The sequence below is a fragment of the Macrotis lagotis genome, chromosome 1 (assembly GCF_037893015.1).
Source record: "Macrotis lagotis isolate mMagLag1 chromosome 1, bilby.v1.9.chrom.fasta, whole genome shotgun sequence".
Taxonomy (NCBI): Eukaryota; Metazoa; Chordata; class Mammalia; order Peramelemorphia; family Peramelidae; genus Macrotis; species Macrotis lagotis.
In genome coordinates, this window is record NC_133658.1 from 425,296,453 (window position 1) to 425,317,162 (window position 20,710).

The 20,710-nt window shown below is 41.2% G+C and overlaps 1 protein-coding gene and 1 long non-coding RNA gene across 9 annotated transcripts in view; one reads left to right on the top strand and one right to left on the bottom strand.

Annotated features, from left to right (window-relative positions):
• Nucleotides 1–9,061, bottom strand: part of LOC141506364 (uncharacterized) — a 52,002-nt gene extending 42,941 nt beyond the window's left edge. For all 7 annotated transcript variants that reach the window (XR_012473821.1, XR_012473825.1, XR_012473824.1 and 4 more), the window contains exon 1: nt 8,895–9,061. This is a non-coding gene — a long non-coding RNA (uncharacterized LOC141506364). The remainder of the gene's footprint in view (nt 1–8,894) is intronic.
• Nucleotides 9,062–9,441: 380 nt separating this feature from the next.
• YY1 (YY1 transcription factor) overlaps nt 9,442–20,710 on the top strand; it is a 40,229-nt gene continuing 28,960 nt past the window's right edge. The window contains exons 1-2 of one of the 2 annotated variants that reach the window (XM_074213081.1): nt 9,442–10,466; nt 18,044–18,118. In XM_074213081.1, coding sequence (XP_074069182.1) covers nt 9,776–10,466; nt 18,044–18,118 — 766 coding nt within the window. In that variant the 5' untranslated portion in view covers nt 9,442–9,775. The remainder of the gene's footprint in view (nt 10,467–18,043; nt 18,119–20,710) is intronic. The other variant, XM_074213080.1, reaches the window with a different exon arrangement.

Below are 20,710 nucleotides of genomic sequence, written 5' to 3' on the forward strand. Positions count from 1 at the left end.
ACCATCTCATGGGGTAGTGGAGTCAGGACAGGAGAATCCCCCCCCCCCCAGACACTTGATACTTACTAGCTTGTGTGACCCTGGGCAAATCACTTTACCCTGATTGCCTTGCAACCAGGGACATCTGCAGACATCCTGATTCGTATCTGGCCACTGGACCCAGATGGCTCTGGGAGAAAGTGAAGCTCATGACTCAGCACAGCATCTCCTCACTCAATCCAATTCATGGCATCACCTCCCCTGATGCCATGGCCTTCTTTAAGAACAGAGGACAAACATCAGTGATTTATTTGTGGAGAGCTATTCTTTCATACTCAACTCCCACTTCTTTTTCTACATTAAATTCTGTAATCATGCCTTCCCTATTCTGCACTTTAAGCAGCTGATTCCTTGACACTACATGTACCTCACTTTTTGCTATTAAATTTCATTTTTTAAGAGTCAGCCCATTCTTATATCAAGGTCTTTTTGCTACCTTACTTTTGCCATGTTAGCTATTCATCCAAACTGTGTCAACTACAAATATAACAAGCAAGGCATCATTCAAGTGATTAATGAAAATGTTGAAGAGTCAAGGATATAACTAATCTGGGGCACTCTACAGAAAACTCCCTGTAGCAATTAATATATTAATTTTTATTTTAGTCATCTAATGCAGCAAGGAGCCAGTAAAATTCTAAATGCAGCCATACTTGATTGAAATGTAAATGGGAAATGTTTATTAAAACAAAAAAAGACATAGATAATATTAATCTGTGGGTTTCTAATTAACTATAGGGCTACAGTAATCTTTAATTTGACACTATTCATTCCAGCCCATTTTTAGTCTACCAAATTGTACTACTGTCTAATCCACATCTCTCCATTTTGCCTACGACTGTATAGACTGTATATATGAGTGCTTCCGAGAAATACAAATTGCTAAACAAATTCTGAGTAAGAAAGAAGCATCATTATTTTTGGTTAGATTTATACTTGGTCCTAGCTTAGCACTCCTGTTTATGGAATGAATGAACTGACAATTAGCTATCCCAAGAAATAATACTGCAACTAGAAGGGCAAATCGAATGCTTTGAAGCATGATGATTAATTAGCAAATTTCATTTTCATTATATTCCTGGATACTAATAAGAATCAATCACTATAATAAATCACTTAGTATTATAAGGAAGAAATTGATCAATGCCCTGATACATGAGGTGGGTGGTTGAAATCTTTTGATTCCTAAGGTTTCCTTGAACTCTTCTATCTATGACCTAGTATACTATTAACCAAGCTTTAGACATATGCATGAATTTTATCAACTTTATACATGATCTCTCCTCCGTGAACTATTACGATCTTAGGTGTGAACTTCACAAGCCTAATCATTTTGAGATTTCCAAACAAAAGTTGTTAGGAGGGCACTGCATCTGAATTATCTAGGTAAAATTGAGTTCTCATCTTCAGAATTGACCTTTCGTTTTTTGGAAACGCTGGCTGAATCTAAAATTTTTACCTAGTGTTATAATGAATTTATGGCTCTAAGTCACTCCTTAGAGAGTCAGAACTTAAGAATGAACCAAAAAGTAGAATATCAAACATTTAAAATGGTTTTAAGAAAAATTTATTAAGTACATTGCTACAATTTGTTAAAACTTCAAAGTAAATAGATAATTGATGGATTGGAGAATGGCAAAACAAATTGTGTTGTATGACACATAATGGAATACTACTTTTCTGTAATAAAACAGTGAATATGGACAGAGGAATACAAGTGAATTGATATGAAATGAAGCAGAAGTAAAATAATGCACAATAACTACAAAACAACTGAAGTCAGTTAATCATAATGAAACAATCTGGGTTCGAGACCAAAAAAAGAGAATGTATTATTTACTATTGCCCCAGTATGATAACAATTATGGGGATTCAACATTCCAGATCTCAAGATCAAAATCTAAACAGGGTGGGGTAAGGAGAACATATACAGCTGCAGGGGCAAATAGCAGGCCCCATCCCCAGGGGGTATACCAACAGGTCAGATGACAGCACCCACACCCACAAGTCCCCAGGGCATATAAACTCAAGAGAGCATGGTGGTGGGGAGAGGTAGGGAGGGAGGTGTGTGTTTGTATGTGCACAATACAGTATCAGATTTGTTTAATGAATGCTTTTTCATTATTTTTTGGCAATTTTAATGAAGTGCTTTTTATCTCTTATAAAGTTTCCAGGAAGTTGGGAAGGAGGGTCCTATAATGTGAGAAACATACTATAGAAAAAAAAATAACACTAAAAATTTATCTTTGGGGTGGCTAGGTGGTACAGGGGATAGAGGACCAGCCCTGGAATCAGGCGTACCCTGAGTTCAAATTCGGCCTCAGACCTAGCTGTGTGGCCTTGGGCAAGTATACTGTTTAGAATTTCTAGTTTACTAGAGCAACAGTTCTAATCTGTGGATAAAAGGTTATATCAAATTTTTGTAATGAAATAAGCTAAGAGATTGACTCTAGAAAGTTAAAACAATCATAGGACCATAAATTTAGAGATAATCTTGTCCAATCACTGCAAAATACAAATGAAGAGACATTTCAATGGAGTAAAGTGACTTGCCCAAGATCAGATAGCAGAAGATTTGAAATTGGGTTGGTCCCCTTTCTCCAAATCCCATATTTTCTCTTGCACCAGAGGATCAATTAACATAATCATCCATGTGGTTTTATGAAATAAAAAAAGATCTCTATATAGCTAACAGGAAAGTTACTTTTGTGGTTATATTTTGTTAGACTAAGTCAAATGCTTTTTTTGTTACCAACAAATAAATATAAAAGTATTCTATATTATCTATGCCTGTCAGTTCTAGAACTATGAAAACAGGGGTCTCTGTTGCAGAAAATTTTAGGGACATAAAACTTAAAAACAAAAGATGCATTAAATAGTTCCACATAAGTATGCCTAAAGCAATTTATTATGAAGAAATAAATGGCAGAAAAATAAATACTAGAAGTCAGTAGATAGGTTCAGTTCAATCATACAAACATTTATTAAGTGCCTACTGTGAGAAAAACATTAAAGTAGTCACTGCAGAAGTTCCAAAGTTTAGATAAGACATAGTCCCTGCCCTCATGGAGCTTACAGACTAGTAAGTCATATATTACATTATCTACTATATGCAAAACACTAGGGGGTAACACAATTTAGATAAGATACTGTCCCTGTCATCCAAGAAATTACTATTAGAAAAATAAGACTTCAACACAAATACATTAGGGTCACAATACAAAGTGTTGCATTGTTTACCAAAATCAACAGGTTGTAGGTAGTGGCATGTAGAGCAGTTTTAAAAGGGAAGGAAAAAAGCATTCTGGGTATATATGTGCATATAAGGGGAATCAACTGGTCCAGTTAGTTTAGCATTAAGTGTGCAAAGGAAAGAAATGAGACATCTGGAATTGTGGGAGGGCACATTGCAGACAGCAGAGTGGCTTGAAAGTCAGTCCAAAATTTAAAACTTCACTAGATAGGAAATAGAAATTCAATGAAGATTTTTGAGAAAAGTAAAACCAAAGCTAAATCTATATTATGAGATTCTTTGGCAGTGGTGTAGAGGATTGGGGAAGATTAAATGAGAAGAGTTTGTATTAATGTGAGAAATTGAAGAAGGAAAAGAAATGAGAGATGCTGTAGAAATGGAAGCAACAAGAGCTGGTTACTAATTGAATGAAAGGTGAAGGATCCAGTTATGAACACTCAGAGGACAGAATGAATGATTATGCCACTGACAGAAATAGTGAAATTTGAAGAGTAGGTTTAAAAGGAAAAAAAAAATACAATTAAGCTAAGTTTTAGATATGACTAAACAGAGGTGCCAAATGGACATTTAGGAGAAGAGGTCTTGGAAGGCAGCTGAAGATGACTGTCTGGAGCTCTGATCTGGAGATAAAGTTTGAGAGTCATCTGCATAATGGTGGTAGTTGAAGCCTTGGGAGTCAATGAACTTGTCAAAGGAGAGTAAGAAAGAAACATCAGATCATTCATCTTAGCCTACAAAAGAAACATATACATACATATCCTGGTTGGCTCTAACTTTGCAACTTACCTTTTTCCTGCTATGTGAGCTCCTTTTGTAATATAGAATATAAAAATATTTTCCACAAGACCTACAGGTCAAGGACTTCTTTGTGCAAGACTCCAGAAAGTTGCTTTTATGGGTAGAGATAAAACATTCCAGACTCACTGGGACAATATTAATCCATGGCAGTCTGTTAATTATGACAAGGTAAAGTTACCAGCCCCTGGAGTCAGGAGGACCTGAATTCAAATGTGGCCTCAGACAGGTAATAATTACCTACCTGTGAGACTTTTTCAAGCAAGTCATTTAACCCCACTGCTTTGCAAAAAAACAAAACTAAAATAAATTATGGTAACAACACAAGAAATCCAGTGGAATAGTAAAAATTTTATTTTGTCTTTAAATGGGGAGAGAGGGTTGATCTATATTATTGCCATCTGGCCTCCTTAAATTTAAGGACTATTTTAGTACAAACTTAGGAACTCAGTTAACTTGGTTAACAATCTGTTGTCAAACTCATCTCTCTATCCCGAGGAAGTCTGAAGCAAACAAATTGGAACTGAACTGCCAAACTATTCAAGAGTTATTTCTTATCCAAGTATATTTTATTTGAGCAGCAAGGTTCAGGGCCAAAGAAAACTGTCTTATCCTCAAGTTTAAGAAGCCCAATGACATTATCCAAAAAGGAGTACTACTCCAATGAAAAGATAAAAAAATAAATTTCCATTTGTAAACTGGTATAGAATTAACACCATAGATCTAGAGGTAGATCAAAAGTCAACTAGTCCAATGCCCTCACAGATTGCAAAGAAAAACTACATCAAAATGCTAATTTGCAACAGGTTTAAATGCCTATCAAATACCTTTACATGAAAATACCTTATTTTTCCCTGAGTATATGAATTAGTGACAAGAGTTGGTAGCTTAGAACTTACTATGGGATGAGGCAATTTATATATGTTCTCTGCATAACAGAAGAGTGATTTCAAAAAAACCCTGGAAAAACTCAGTTGATGTTAAAAATGATAAAATAGTAAAATGCAAACAGCTATCCTGTTTAATCATTTATGGTCATAAGGATGGAGGCAATCAACTTTTTTGGCTGCATTCCATTCATATTCACTTTTCAGCAAGGTAGCTAGATAAGGAAGCAACAAGAATGCTGGACTTATGTCAGGAAGACCTGAATTCAAGTACAGCCTCAAATACTTACTCTGTGTGACTGGATATGTCAGTAATCCTCAATCAGTGTCCTCAGTTTCCTTATCTATAAAATGAGTGTTAACACCTCACAGTATTATGAGAATCAACTGAAATAATATATGTAAAAGGCTAGTTAATATTATTTCTAGTAATGAAAATTATTTTCTCCTGAGCATCTAATTACCTTTAGGCTCAAAGTGTTGATAATATTGCTTCCATATTAATGAACAACTTAATCTTATCTTAGATTTTACCTCCCAGTAAAATATTTTCATTTGATAAATGTTTGATATAACTACAAAAGCGTTTTATTTCCTTAATATCAGTGATACACCTTCACAGGATTGCTTTTCCAGGATACATGAATATACATGTGCTCTTTTCAAATTGAGTTCAAGGGCATTCATGCTAAAAATACTGATAATCAATGCTGCATCATGACTTCTTTATTCTTTTATTCCACCACTCGTAACTGCACCAGGAAGTTATTCTTTTGCTATGATTTCAATTTGAGCTCTATCTTCTCAGATTTTTTTCAATGTCATAGGTGTAAAGCATTACACATAAACTCAGGGGAATCTTCCAAAGGGTCTTTTGGTCTTATGGAATTTTGACCTTATTATAAGCACAGAATTTTGAATTCCTACATTTGCCCCTGAAGAATGGCAGTTTCCCCCTGTTTAATTGTCAATATTGTGAACATGAGCAAAAATGTTAATAAATCATAACTCATAACGATTAAAATAGCCTTAAACAAGCTTCTCAACTATGTTTAACGAGATATTCTATCACATAGAATCCTTTACTCAGAATGATTTTGCTAAGGCACTTGGAAACACACACACAGACAATAGTAAAATACAATACGGCAACAAGTTCCAGTGAATGTATATAGTACATGAATATTTTTAACATACTTTTCTAAAGTTGCCACCTGCCATTATGTCGTTTGCCCCATTGGGTTGCCTTCCTCTACATTTACTAGTTAAACTTAATTACTGCCTAGAAAATACTACCATGGGGACCATGCTCCCCACTATGCTTTTCTAATGGTTTTTAAATTAGAAAATATTCAAAACAAAGTAAGATACTTCATAATTACTTGTTTAGCACAAGAATGATCTAGTTTACAATCAGCAATCTAAATTATTTGGCTTAAGTCATCCAAAATTGTTGTTTACTTTGCAGACCAGACACTATTATATACAAGAGTAAAGATGTCTGAGATCTACTACTTCTAAGTGAACTGTTTGCAAAAAATGGATTGAACTCAGCCATGTCTCTCAAAGCCTAAAAAGTTCCAGTTAAGGATAGCTAAGGGGCACAACGGAGAGAGCACTGGACTTGGGAGTCAGGAATAACAGTTATTAGCTGTGTGACACTGAGGCAGCTCACTAAGCTTCTTTTCTCATCGGTAAAATGAAGACAATGATAGCACCTAACTGACAGGGTTGTTTTGAGAATTTAATAAGCAGACATTAATAATGTTCTTCTAATTTAAGTCTTATTATATTTACTTGAATGAGAACTAAAACCTCTTCGTGGTGGTTCCTGAATGACAATTTTGATTAATAATCATTATTATTATTAGGTTTTTACAAGGCAAATTGGGGTTAAGTGGCTTGCCCAAGGTCACACAGCTAGGTAATTAAGTGTGTGAGGCCACATTTGAACTCGGGTCCTCCTGACTCCAGGGCCAGTGCTTTATCCACTTCACCACCTAGCCGCCCCAATTTTGATTAATCAAATGTCATTACAACACAGTTAAAGACCTTTCTATACTGCAAATGAAATTTCGGCTAGGCAAGATAATCCAGAGACCAAAATCAGAGAACTAGAGATTTAAAGCTCAAAGGGATTTAGGAGGGTCATCTAATCCAATTCTTTATTTTAAAAATGAGAAACTAAGACACAGAAAGGCTCAAAGATCATATAATGTTTGTTGACATCAGGGTGGTCATACCAAGATAAGTACATGAATTAGATTTGTGTGAGTGTGCTGTGCTAAGTCACCAGCCTTACTTTTCTCTTCTAGAGCCATCTGGGTCCAGTGACCAGATGTGAATCAGGAAAACTGGAGATGGTTCTGGTGAGAAGCAATCAGGCTTAAAGTGACTTGCCCAAGGTCACACAGCTAGTAAACGTCTGAGGTTGGCTTTGAACTCTGGTCCTCCTGAGGCCAGTGCCCTACCCACTGCACCAGCTAGCTGAGTGAGAGGTGGATAGAGCAAAGAGTCAAACTCAGTTCTTTTTATTAAAAATTCAGTGTTCTTTCTGCTGTAGCACATTATGATCAGTAAAATTTATCCTACAAGAGGTGAATGTGTCTTGCTCCTATAGACCTGGTTGATTTTTTTGAGTGATACCCTTTCTTTATAATCAAATAGTAAGTTTTCAATCATTTTAAACTACTCTTTGGACCTTTTTTCTTTTCTACTATTCACTTTAAAAAGTCCTCTTCGTTTCTAAAAGCCTTTTAACAAAACCAAAGCTATTATTAGACAAATCATTATTGTCTTCAAATGCTTTTATCACTACGAAATTCTTTTGCCTATTAATTTTGTATCAGTTGTTAGGCTCATCTTAGTTATTACCTATGTCATTGGCTCAGCAGTGACTCTGCAAAAATTAACATTTTACCTAAAATCATTTAACTACTCTAGGTCTGTTTCCTCATCTAAAAATGAAGGAAGTTAAGATCTCTGAATTTTCTTTTCCACGTCTTTGATTACTAGCTTTATTTTATTTCAATGCTTTTGTTCTCTCCTTTCATTCGTGTAATGAGCAACAGCTGCACTGCCCCCCTTAGAAGATGCTTCAATTAAGGTCGCAAAAGACCCCCCCAGACCTAGTGGCCAACCCAGTGGTGACTGACAGACCTCTCCAAACTCGGGCTATTTCCTGAGGGCCTGGCCAAACGGCCGAAGCTATATTGGGAAAAATTAAGGCACAGTTTTCAGGAACCCAGTAGCCTGCTTACATCTGGCAGCACGAAAGGGGCACTTAGTGGAACATGTTTATGGTTGGGAGCAGAAATAAAAAATAGCGTATTGCCCAGAACTAATTCACCAGGATTCTCAACTTACAGATTTTAGAAATGCAGAGGATTTTAAATAACCGTAAAATACAATCTCTTTGCTTTATAGAGCAGGAAGCAGCTGTCAAGATGGGTTCATAAACTAGCGCCAGGTCCCATCAGAGTGAAGGGGGAGAGCCTGGACTCTGGTTCTGAGCCTCCACGGCTGTTAAGCAGGGGAGTTCCGGAGCTCTCCACCAAACACCCGTGCCCAAATACCACAAGGGCGTCCCCCGGGGGCAGGCTCTTGCACATGGCCACTCCGTCCCCCGGGCACTCCCTGTCCGCCTCGGCCTCGGGGGCTCCCGGCAGAACCCGAGCTCGGCCAAGCCCACCAAGGCGAGGACTAACTTTTCCTCGGCTGCTCTTCTCCCCCCTCTCCCCACCCCCCCAAAGCCCGCCAGGGGCCGCGGGGACGGGCGCCCCGGCGGCCCATCTCCGCCCGGTCCACCCTCCGGCCTCCCGGCTCCGCGGGGCCGCCTAGTCACCCGCCTCTTGCCATTTTCCACCGGGCCTTCCTTCCCGCCGCCTCCAGAGCCCCAGCCCCGACAACTCCCGCCAAACCTTGCCCGGGCCCACATCGAAGGCGGCGGAGGGGGAGTGGCGAGCGCCGCGTCCCCGGCTGACGGCTCCCGGGAGGGCGGGAGGGCGGCGGGCGGTGCGGGCCAACACGCCGGTAACCGAGCGCAGCCCGGGAGCCCGAGGCCGCGCAGACCCGGGCGGTTCCGACCGTTGGGGGTGGGGGGGAGAGAAGGGAGGGGGGGGGACGGCGCGAGGAAAAGGAGGCGGCGACGGCGACGCGCTGACGTCACGCGCGGGAGGAGGCGGGGTGAGCTCCCACCACCTCCCCCAATCCGAGCGCGGCTGGGCGAGGGGGGCGGGGCCGACATCGCGGCAGCCTGTCACAGCAAACGGCGAGGTCGGTTGGGGGGAGGGAGGAGCCCGCGGGAGTGAGCGAGACTCGCGCGGAGGGAGGGAGGGAGAGGAAGGAGCGGAAGTCTCGCGAGGCGGCGCCGGAGCGAGTGTGGCGGCGGCGAGATTTGCAGTCGAGCTGAGGAGTTGGTATTTGTGTTGAAGGAGGAGGCGGAGGAGGAGGAGAGGAGGAAGAGGGGGGGAAAGCCCGGAGACCCGGCCCGAAGGGTGGGGTGGGAGGGGAGGGGGGGGCCGCAGCCTCTCCAGCCCGGACGAGAAGGCCGAGCGAGCGCGGAGCGAGGAGGGGACGGAGAGCGGCGACAGCGCGCCCGCCTGCTCGCCCGCCCCCTCCCCCTACCCTCCCTCCCCCTTCCCCAGGCTCCCCCTCCTCCCCTCGCTCGCTCGCTCCCTTCGCTGCCCTCCGACCGGCCGCCTCGCCCGCCTCGGCCGCCCGCAGCGGAGGAGGACGCGGACGGCGGCGGCGGCGGCGGCAGCGGCCCGGGCAGGCGGCGGCGGCGGCGCAGGCTTCAGCCATGGCCTCGGGCGACACCCTCTACATCGCCACGGACGGCTCGGAGATGCCGGCCGAGATCGTGGAGCTGCACGAGATCGAGGTGGAGACCATCCCCGTGGAGACCATCGAGACCACCGTGGTGGGCGAGGAGGAGGACGAGGAGGAGGATGACGAGGACGGCGCGGGAGGCGGCGGGGGGGGCGGCGGCCACAGCGGCCACCACCACCATCACCACCACCACCACCACCACCACCACCCGCCCATGATCGCGCTGCAGCCGCTCGTCACCGACGACCCCAGCCAGGTCCACCACCATCAGGAGGTGATCTTGGTGCAGACCCGCGAGGAGGTGGTGGGCGGCGACGACTCGGACGGGCTGCGGGCCGAGGACGGCTTCGAGGACCAGATCCTCATCCCCGTGCCCGCGCCGGCCGGCGGCGAGGAGGACTACATCGAGCAGACGCTGGTGACGGCCGCGGCGGCCGGCAAGAGCGGCGGCGGCTCGTCGTCGTCGGGCGGCGGCCGGATGAAGAAGGGCGGCGGCGGGGGCAAGAAGAGCGGCAAGAAGAGTTACCTGAGCGGCGGCGGCGGCGGCGGGGCGGGCGGCGGCGGCGGCGGCGGGGCCGAGCCGAGCGGCAGGAAGTGGGAGCAGAAGCAGGTGCAGATCAAGACCTTGGAGGGGGAGTTTTCCGTCACCATGTGGGCCTCAGGTGAGCGGCGCCAGGCCGAGGAAGGCGCGGGGCCCCGGGACGCGGCCCGGGCGGCACGGCCCCGGCTCCCCCGACCCCGGGGATGTTTTTGTTTTGAAGGGAAGCCATGTTTTATGTGTGTGATGGGCGCCGCCATCTTCTTCGCCAGGGCAAGTATGGCGGCCTCAAAAGATGGCGGGGCCTGTGCGGCGGCGGGGGCGGCGGGGCCGCTGGGATCCGTCCGGGGGGAAAGGAAGATGGCGGCGCTGGCGGTGTGGAGGGGACGTGGGGGGAGGGGGCGGCGCGCCGGTTCCACAACTAGGCCGCAATGGCGTAGTTTCTCCGAGAGGGGGAAGCGGGAGGGGGAGGGGAGGGGAGGAGCGGCGGCGGGGGTGGGGCCGGGCCCTGGCGGGGGGGGGGTGGGGGGGTGGGGCGGGGGTGGCTCGCCGCTCGGCCTCCACGCTGCCGCCCGCGCCCCCCCCTCCCACCTTCGGCCCGGCTCCTCCCTCCGCTCCGACTCGTCCCCCCTCCCCTCCTCCGGCCACGCGCCCGGCGGGCCCCAGCCCCCACCCCTCCTCCCTGCGGCTTCGGGCGGGGCCCCCCTCCCGGGTCACCGTTACCCCGGAGGGGGGAGTGGAACCGCTGCATTGTTCCCGCGAGGGCTCGAGGCCCGGCCTTCTCCCCCGCCCGGGCCCGGCCCTCTTCCCACGGGGCAGCGGGGGGGGGGGGGGGGGGGGCGGAGGAAGCGGCCCAGCTCGGCCTGCTGCGCCCGGCCCCAGCCCCGGGGCGACCCCCGCCGAGTGGCGGAGCTTGGAGGAGGAAGTGCGGGAGGGCAGGAGGATCCGGGGAGGAGGAAAGACTTGAGGGTCCCCGGCGGGGAAGGCCCCCAGCATCTCCTCTGCAGCAGGCCCCAGTTTTAAAGAGCGGGGCGATTTTGTCCGTTTTCTCGGAGTATGTTTCCCTCAACTAGTTGAAGACTAGGACCTCTTTAATAAGGCTATTGAGCCGTCTCTCGAAGCGTTTTTATGTTTCCAACCTTTTTTCAAAAGCAATATAGCTCCATTTTATTCGTTGTGGCATAAACCGAAATACTGATTTTGACCTAAACTGAAACTAGGTTTGGAAATGAATACTAACAAAGCATTACCTCAACTTTTCTCATCGAAAATATTGAAAAATTATAAGAAATTTTAACATAGCTTTGGTCTTGAATATAAAGTTTTCTTGGGGGGAGTTATTTATGACGAAGGATTTCTGTTTTGTACCTCAAAAAACTTGAGGAGATCTTACTTTCAAAAGATGTCATTAATTTTTAATACTTTTTTTCTTAAAACAATACTGTGTAACGATAACAGTTTTTCTAACAAAATTAGAGAATGTTAAATAGGGGACTAAGATGACTACAACTACAGGTAGTAAATTCGTCATTTGGGTTTAAAGGTTGACCTTAAGTTTAGTGACCTGTCTAACCCCTTTTCCTATCTACTTTATAATGTGATTTTTTTGTTTTTAAAACCAGAAAATGACAAACGGTGGTTAAGAGACTAGAATATTAGGCTGGTTTAGGTCTATCCAATGAGGATGTGATTCAAGGGACAGTTGGAACAAATAGACTGCCAGACTCTCTAGATATATAGACCTAGAGACATTGAATTCAGAATGCCCCCAGGAGGTTTTAGAAGTCCCAGTTGTGCAGAATTTGGATGTTTAAATTTATAGAAATTCTAGTATTGTTTCCCAAAAGCAACCTCAGGATATTTTGGTTACTAACAGGTGTTCTAAAATTAATTTAGGAACTTTCAGACTGTTAGAAATTTGGATATAAGTAGATTTGCTGATTTTAAGCAAGATAGAAATAAGTTTTAATGCAATTCTGAAGTTATGTTTATTTAAAAGACATGGGATTGTACATAAACACCTAAAAACTAATACAAAAATGAAGGTTTAAGGCCAAGTTCAACCCTGACCTGATATATATTAGGTTTCATAACTATAGAAATAAGTCACTGATAGACTAATCCAGGCTTATCCAATTTTTTTAGCCCTCTGGGCCTCATCACCCAACAAAAGGGCCACATAAAGACTATTGTAGATCACCCTAGTGATCTATACTTTATGGAAAATGAGAATAATGCTTCCAAGGTGAAGTGAAGTTCAAGAAGTATTATATAAGTTTCAAAATAACAACTATTATCTCATTTGATCCTCAAAATAATTTCGGAGGTAAATGTTATTATCTCTATCTGCTGTTTAGGAAAGTAGACCAGACTAGACTAGGTGACTTGCCCAAGGTCACAATGCTAGTAAATGCCTGAGCCTGAATTTAAGCTTATATTTTCCTGTTCCCAGGCCTAGCTCTCAACCTTCAGTGACCTAGCTGCCCTAGTTTTAGCTTCCTCATTTGTAAAACAGGTATGATATTCTGTGTTAAAGTACACCTCAAGAAACCTTAAGACATTACTGTAAGTATTGTGCCTGTTTTACAAATGAGAAAGCTTTTTTTCAGAAGAGACCACCAAGTAGCTTAATACAAAGTGCCAAAACTTATATTCTAAGCCAACTAAATGCAGCATTCGATTCAGCTTCCAGAGGGGTTAATAAAATACTTTCAACTTTGAATTTTAAAGGTGCTAATGTGAAGTCAGAGGTTAACTGAGATAGACCCAATGGCATAAAAATCAACTAGCAAGAGTTGAGGATGTGTCTTCAATAAGTAAAAGTTGATTATCAGCATTTTTAAATCATTTTCCCTCTGTGGGGGGGGTTGCTCATAAAAGTTGGAACAATTTAGGATTTATTATTTTAATGTAAATTATCAAAGGGTGTGGGTCTGTAACAACCATAACCATATTGACAGTTAATATGAGATGGTGATAATATATGGCATTTTGCTTCCATGGACATGTTTTGTGGTAGACTGTCCCCTTTCCCCTCTGCCTTTTGTGGTTGAGGGCATATTAGAGAAGAAAAACTAAATGGTTTGTGGTCAACAGGGCATGTCCAAAACTCAATTCACTTCTTAGAAGTAGGATAATTTGGTAGCAGCAAGAGTGAGGAAATGATTAAAAGATCCCATTGTTTCACTAAATGTAGACAAAATGTAAACTTGAATTTAGAATTTTTTGAAATATTCTTAACCTTTGGCATAATGTTCTGGATTTAATTGACTTAACATTTTGATCCTGGAACAATAGTTGGGGTTGGTTTGTTTGTTTTTTTAAGATTTTTCAAGGTAATGGGGTTAAGTGGCTTGCCCAAGGCCACTCGGCTAGGTAATTATTAAATGTCTGAGGTAGGATTTGAACCCAGGTACTCCTGACTCCCAAGGCCAGTGCTCTGTCCACTGCGCCACCTAGCCGCCCCTGGAATAATAGTTTTAACATTTTTCAGATGCTTTTAAAATTTACAGAGTACTTGACAGTCCTGTTAGATGGGTCATGTTATCCCATCCTATAGATTAGGAGTTCTTCTTTATTTTGACTAATCTCTTAAATGAAATTTAACAATCCTTCCAATTTGTTTAAAACCATTGTACTAACAATACATTCATAGGCTTCACCAGACTGCCAGTGGTGCCCATGGCACATAAAAAATAAGATTAAGAATCTATGCTATAGCTAAAGAAGTGTCCCTGGACAGGATCCATGTCCATAATCACATGAATAATAATGGTGAAAAGTCAGAGAGCCTAGGATCCCATTCTACCACTTTAGTGCCTGTGTGATATTGAACAAGTCACGTTCCCTTCTGGACCACAATTGTGTCTTCATTTGTAAAATGTGAGAGAATTAGACTAAATGACCCTCTGGCATATCTTCTAAATTAAGATGTATAATCTCGAATTCTGCTAGTGAGGAAGTAAAGTTAGTGAAGAAATAAAGGAGTCTCAGGTTTCATGTTTTTTAAAATACAACAAAATGTCATTTGGAGTAGAAAACTGTTCATTTGTTCAGTAATCTATTATCCTGGTTGTGCATTAACTATCCCACCTGCCAGCTGCTGTCATCTTCCTGCCTTTTTATCACAGAGAAAGAATTATGGAATCCTGTAAGCTTAGAAGACCCCAAAATATCTTCTGATCTACCCCCAAAACCAAAAATTGATTTAACTTTTGGAGAGTCACACAAATATGAACCATATTTTTCTACAATTGTCTGTCTTGGTACAGCTCATCTAGAACTGGCCTCAAAGATGACCATCTTTTGAATTAGAACACAGGCATGAGTTCTTAGTTCTTGGATTCTTTTTTCAAGGACCCCTCAAAAGGCGATGTTATTTTGGGCAAATGCCCATGTCTCAGTGTGGTTAGATACTTTTGTTAGGTTGGCTTTTTTTCCCCCAAATTTGTTCTTAATCACGATTCACAATTTAGGATGTTGTAAACAAATAGCTTTTGACACTCTTCAGATAACTTTTTCTTATGGATTAAGCAAATATTTCCATCTTATCAAAATTGGAACTCAGTTTTATGTTGCATAAAGTGCATAAAAACATAATTTTAGCTATGACTGAAAAGCAGTAGGGAGAAACAAATTAACACATCACCCAATGGAGGGGAGACCACAAATTATAGATCTTTTAAAAACATGTGTCATTTATTCACTTCAACATTCATTTATTATTCCTTATTAGTTTTAAGTTCCCATGGTGTCTATTCAAAAATCACCTCTGGAGGCAAAGTGATCCAACTACAAGATACAGAGGACTTACCATCTAAAGAGGGTTCCCTAGACAATAGTGGAGTGAGGTTATTTGATGTCTAAAGGCAGTTGCTAGAATTAATGCTTGCCTTCTTCAAGGCTTTAGCCTAGAGGCTTTTAGACTGGAAGAAATTGATTCAGCAAGTCAGTAGCTTAAGTAAATTTATAGGACTGAGGCCTCTTGAATTCTTATCCCTCTAAGCCACTGATGAGATCGAATTGAAAGAAGATCAATTTTACTTCCGAAGAAAGACTGAAAAATAAAGCTTTGTAACTTCAAAGGTTGAAATTTTAGGTAAATGTAAAATTAAATGGGTCTGTAATTGTAAAGTTGTGAATCACTTCATTGCACAATTCGTTAGATTTTAACCATCTCCTGGTATTTATATATATATCCAATGCTATGAATCAAGAATTTTTTAAATTTCCTCCCCCCTTTTAAAAAAAATTTTCTTTGGGAGACAGTGGTTAACTGGGAATGGCATTGGCTCTGCTATCTATGTGGCCTTGGGCAAGTCACTTACCCTCTATGGCACTTCAAGTCTGAAATACCTATTATACTGTTACTCTAACTTAAATTGAACCAAGTGTTAAACCGAAGAATCCTTCACTTGGCTTCAAGAATTCATTTCTGGAGGGAGAATTGAATTTAAATAAGACTTGAAGGAAACAATTCAGTGGAAATAGATTGGAACTTGAATCTAAACCCCCACAACACAAAGAACCTGTGCGTGATCTTAGGCAAGTCATTTAACCTCCCAGTTAAATTTAACCTCTCTCAATTTCCTTATCTGTAAAATTGAGGGTGTTGGGACTAAATTGACTCTGAGGATACTTTTGGTTTGAAATCTGTTATGCTAATAGGTTTTATAAGGCAGTACATTTACATTTCTTTTGGTGTTTTTTTTTTTTTTTGTTTTTTTTTTTAGGTTTTTGCAAGGGAAATGGGGTTAAGTGGCTTGCCCAAGGCCACACAGCTAGGTAATAATTATCTGAGACCGGATTTGAACCCAGGTACTCCCGACTCCAGGGCCTGTGCTTTATCCACTGCCACACCTAGCCGCCCCTTGGTTTGTTCTTAAAATATACAACCGATGCTACCAGAGGATTTGTTTGAAATATATTTACTGAGATAATCATTACCTCTTCACTTCAAGAGGACCACAGAGATTGCTGACCTAGGAGTCAGAAGAATTGTGTTTTGCGGTCAGCTCTTAATAATTTGTGTGACCTTGAAAAGTTCACTTAACCTTTTGAGATTTTAGTCTTCTCTCTAAGGTTATTGGATCTTTGAGGTATTAACCAATTAAAAATCATGAAGTGAAAATAGCAGGTTGGTAATTTCTTCCATTTGTTAAAACTGGACCACACTACCACCACCACCCTTCCAAGTTTAACAGCATGATTTGGAAGGACGATTATTAGATTAAGTTTTCAATTTTTCCTGGACACTTAGAATTAGTTTAGAAGGAGAGGATTCCCTATTTAATTGGCACAGAATTCTGGAACTCCTTTCAAGTCTATATGATCTGGAAAGGCACATGTCAACTGCAGGTAGTGAGAAAAACAAACTATTTTGTTTCCTTCATAATCAGAATTACTGAGCCTACTGAGTTGCTGTTTATATAATACATATTTTTCTTTTAAGCTGGTTAACTCTTTGAAGTGACTTGAATGCTATAATATGTGTTCTTGATTTTTTAAAAAGAGCAGACTATTTATGATTATTTAATGCAAGAACTTATTTTTGTGTCTGTCAGTTCCATTAAACATTTATTTAAAGATAGATTATGTGCATGGGCTCCTTGTTGCTAGGAATACTGAGATATAATCCAGATCCTGCTCTTAAGTAACTTGTAATCTCATGGGGGTAGAAGAGAGGTCACCACAATACAAGGGAGAATGAGAAGTGCAAAGGAAAAGAGAAGAAAAGAATTTTCAGCTGGTCACCAGGTGCTCTCCTTTCACAGACCCCTCTGTAGGGGAAAAAACTTCAGGCCCTTGGGGTCCTAACATCTCTATAATATATTTGACCAGTATGCTCATCCTACCCTTTTTATTTCATTCAACAAGCAAATGATTATTAAATACCTTATTAAAGCAAACATAGCTGTGTACTTACCACAAGGAACTTTCATTTTAATTTGGAGAAACAATATATGAACAGTTAAATCAGAATGAGGAGGGGCGTATTAGTAATTGAGGGATTAAAGACATCCAGTGAAAGAGAACTTGTTATACTTCAAGGCAATCTAATTAGACTCTGGAATATTTCTAATTGTTGGGATGCTTTTCTTTGCATAAAACTTAAATTGCTTGGAGTTTCTGTCCTCTAGGTCCAAGCAGAAATAGATCTAATCCCTCTTCAGTATTATAGTTCTTCATATATTTGAAGGACAACTATCATATTTCCCCCCTGAAACTTAACATTTCCTAGCTAAACATCTCCAGTTCCTTCAACTAATAGTCCTTACGTAACATATTCTTGAGGGCCTTCACCATCCAGGTTAACTTTTTTTTTTTTTGGATGCTCTACTTAATCATTGTTAAAATGTGACCCTCAGAATTGAGCAGTCCTCTTGCCTGGTTTAATTGTAATAACCTTACTGGTCTCCCCTACCCTTTTCAATCCTTACTTTAGATCCCTGCCAAAGTAATGTTTCTAATATGTAGGCCTGATCATTATACTCCCTTATTCAAATCCATTCCTTGTCGCCTTTAGGATAAAATGTAAACTTTTTTATGCTAGTTTCACAGTGCTCCATAAAATGGCCCTAAGTTTAGTTTCTAGCCTTATTTCACACTATTATCCTTCATGTACTCTATGTTCCAGCCAAACTGGACTAATAGCCATTTCATGGTCTCATCTTGCCCTTTTCCACCTCTTCATTTGCACAGGCCATACCCCATGCCTGGAACAGACTCCCTCCACATCTCCGTCTGCTGAAATCCTTCTCTTCCTTCAAGACTCAGGTCTGGTTGTCAACTCCTTCCGTGAAGTCTTTCTTGTTTTCTCTACCCACTCTACCCCTCCCCGGTTCCTGTCTATAAAGAAGTGATCTCTCCTACATACTTAACACATTTTAACTTGTATTAGCTAGTAAGGACAGAAATACAGTATTTTGTTCTCTCTCTCAATTTGTTCAATTAGATTAAAAACATCTTGTCTCAACTGTTAGCTTTTTTTTTTAAGACTTTGCAGCCATAATTGAACCAGAAAACATCTGGGACAGTAATTTGTGTTCGTCACTATTGAAAGATATGGTTTAGTTTATTTAGATACTGTCCTAGATGTTTATAGACCTCAATTGATGATATTGAGTATCTAGTTTTTGCATGGCACTGTTAGCCACTGTGGGAGATGCAAAGCTACAAAAACATATAACCTCTCTCAAAACTTGATCTATTAGGAGAGAACAAGCTATACTCAAAGGTAACTTAACTATACAAAAGTTAACAGATACATACAAGAAGCCACACATGTAGTTCAAGATTAATAGATGGTGGTCCTAAAAGAGTGCTGCTAATTTTACTAGAGAGAAGCAGAAGTTAAGGTAATCCAAAAACTGCTTGATTTTTGAAATGGGGTTTTGTATTTATTTGCACGTTTAAAAAAAATTATTGGTGTCTTTTTGTTTTTATATCACCTTCATTTCCAAATATAGTCTTCTTCCCTACCAGCCAATCCTTGAAACAAAGAATAAAGATGGGATTGGGGAAGCAGTTTAGTAAAATTAACCAACAGCCAAGTTGAAATGTGCAACATATAACCCCCAGTCTCCCCCCACCTTTACCAAGAAGAAAAGGGAGGTAAATTTCTTCATCTGTTCATCATCTAGCAAGTTTATTACTAGGAGTTTCAGCTTTTTGTTCTTTCCGTTTATATTGTTGTCATTGTGTATATTGTTTTCCTGTTCTTAGTGTATTTAAGTCCCTATAATGTAGAGAGTCATAATCTCAAGCTGGAAGGCATCTTAAAAGCCATGTAGTTTCACTCTGATTCGTTCATTTAAACCTTGCCATGCTTCTTGAAAATTTTCATATTCATTGTTTCTTAAGCCAAAGTAATAGGCCATCATGATCATATTGCAGTTTATTTAATCATTCCCCAATTGATATCCATATTAGACACTTTTTTTTTGAGGTTAATTTCAAATTGCTTTCCAGAGTGGTTTGGACAAATTTACAGCTCTTTATCAACTCTATTAATTTCTCTATTTCTACAGTCCATCCAACATTGACTGTCTCTATTCGTTGTCATCTTTGACAATTTTCTGCATGTGAAATAAAACATCAAGGTTGCTTGTTTCTTACTAACGATTGGGAGCAATTTTTATATGGTTGTTTAAAGTTTTTGAGTCTTCTTTGAGAACTATATTTCATTTCCTTTTGTCTTTTCATATTGGTTTCCTACATATCTTGAATTTTAGTTTAGACCCATATCAGAAATATTTGCATTTGGACATTCTGAAGTCTAATAGAATAGTCAGATATTTTGGTAATTTTCTTAAAATATTTAGGATAGAAGAGAGAGAATTGGACATGTCATCAGGAAAATCTGAGTTCAAGTTGTACCTCTTATCACATACTGGCCATCTGCCCATGAGCAAGACATTTAACCTCATCTTCTTCCTCCAAATCCATGCCTCATTCTAACCCACTTTCTATCAAGGGTACCAACATCTTTCCAGTCATTCAACTTTATTACAACATCTTAATCATCCTCAAGTTTTCATCCTCCTTCAACCCTGCCACATCAGTTTTGTCAGTTCTACTTACATGGCATCTCTTGCATCGTATTCATTCATACATCTACCACCCAGATTTAAACCCTAGTCAACTCTTACCTAAAGCAGTAATTTCTTTGTCTCCGTCTCCAAACCATTCTTGATATAAGTGCAAAATTTGATAACAATCAAATCACACATCTGCATACTCCCTGTTCAAGAAAATTTAGTAGCTTTCCTTTTTTACCTAGGGTAAAGTACAGATTTGTCAGACATTTAAGCCCTACACAATCTCTCCAACCTGTCTTTCCAGACGAACGTCACGTTGTACTTGACACTCTGTGGTTCAGCCAGGCCAACTTTTCCCTATATACATATCCCATCTCTTAGTTTGAGTTGAGCTTTTGCACAAACTGTTCCCCTAGGCTTGCCATGTACATCCTTCACCTCTGCCTCATAGAATCACAAATTTGCTTCAAGGCTCAGCTTTTAAGTGTCACTTCCTACAAAAGACCTTTTGGGAACTCCCTTTTAATTTTTTGCTTTTTGTATTTATTTGCACTGCACATTTTTACCCATAAGAATGTGAGTTCCTTGGGGGCAGGGACTGTATTCATTTGTCTGTGTATCCTCATCTTTGCTCATAAAATAAACACTATGAAATGCTTGTTGAATGAAGTGTCCCAGGCCATTCCATATAACTTTGTTAAAGAAAATTCTTCTTAGATGTTCAGTCTCCATATCAGGAGTTACCTATACTAATGAGCAGATCCTTATGAAATATCTTAAAACAGGACAAACCTAGGGGCAAGAGTGGAGATTTCCATTTGCCAGATAG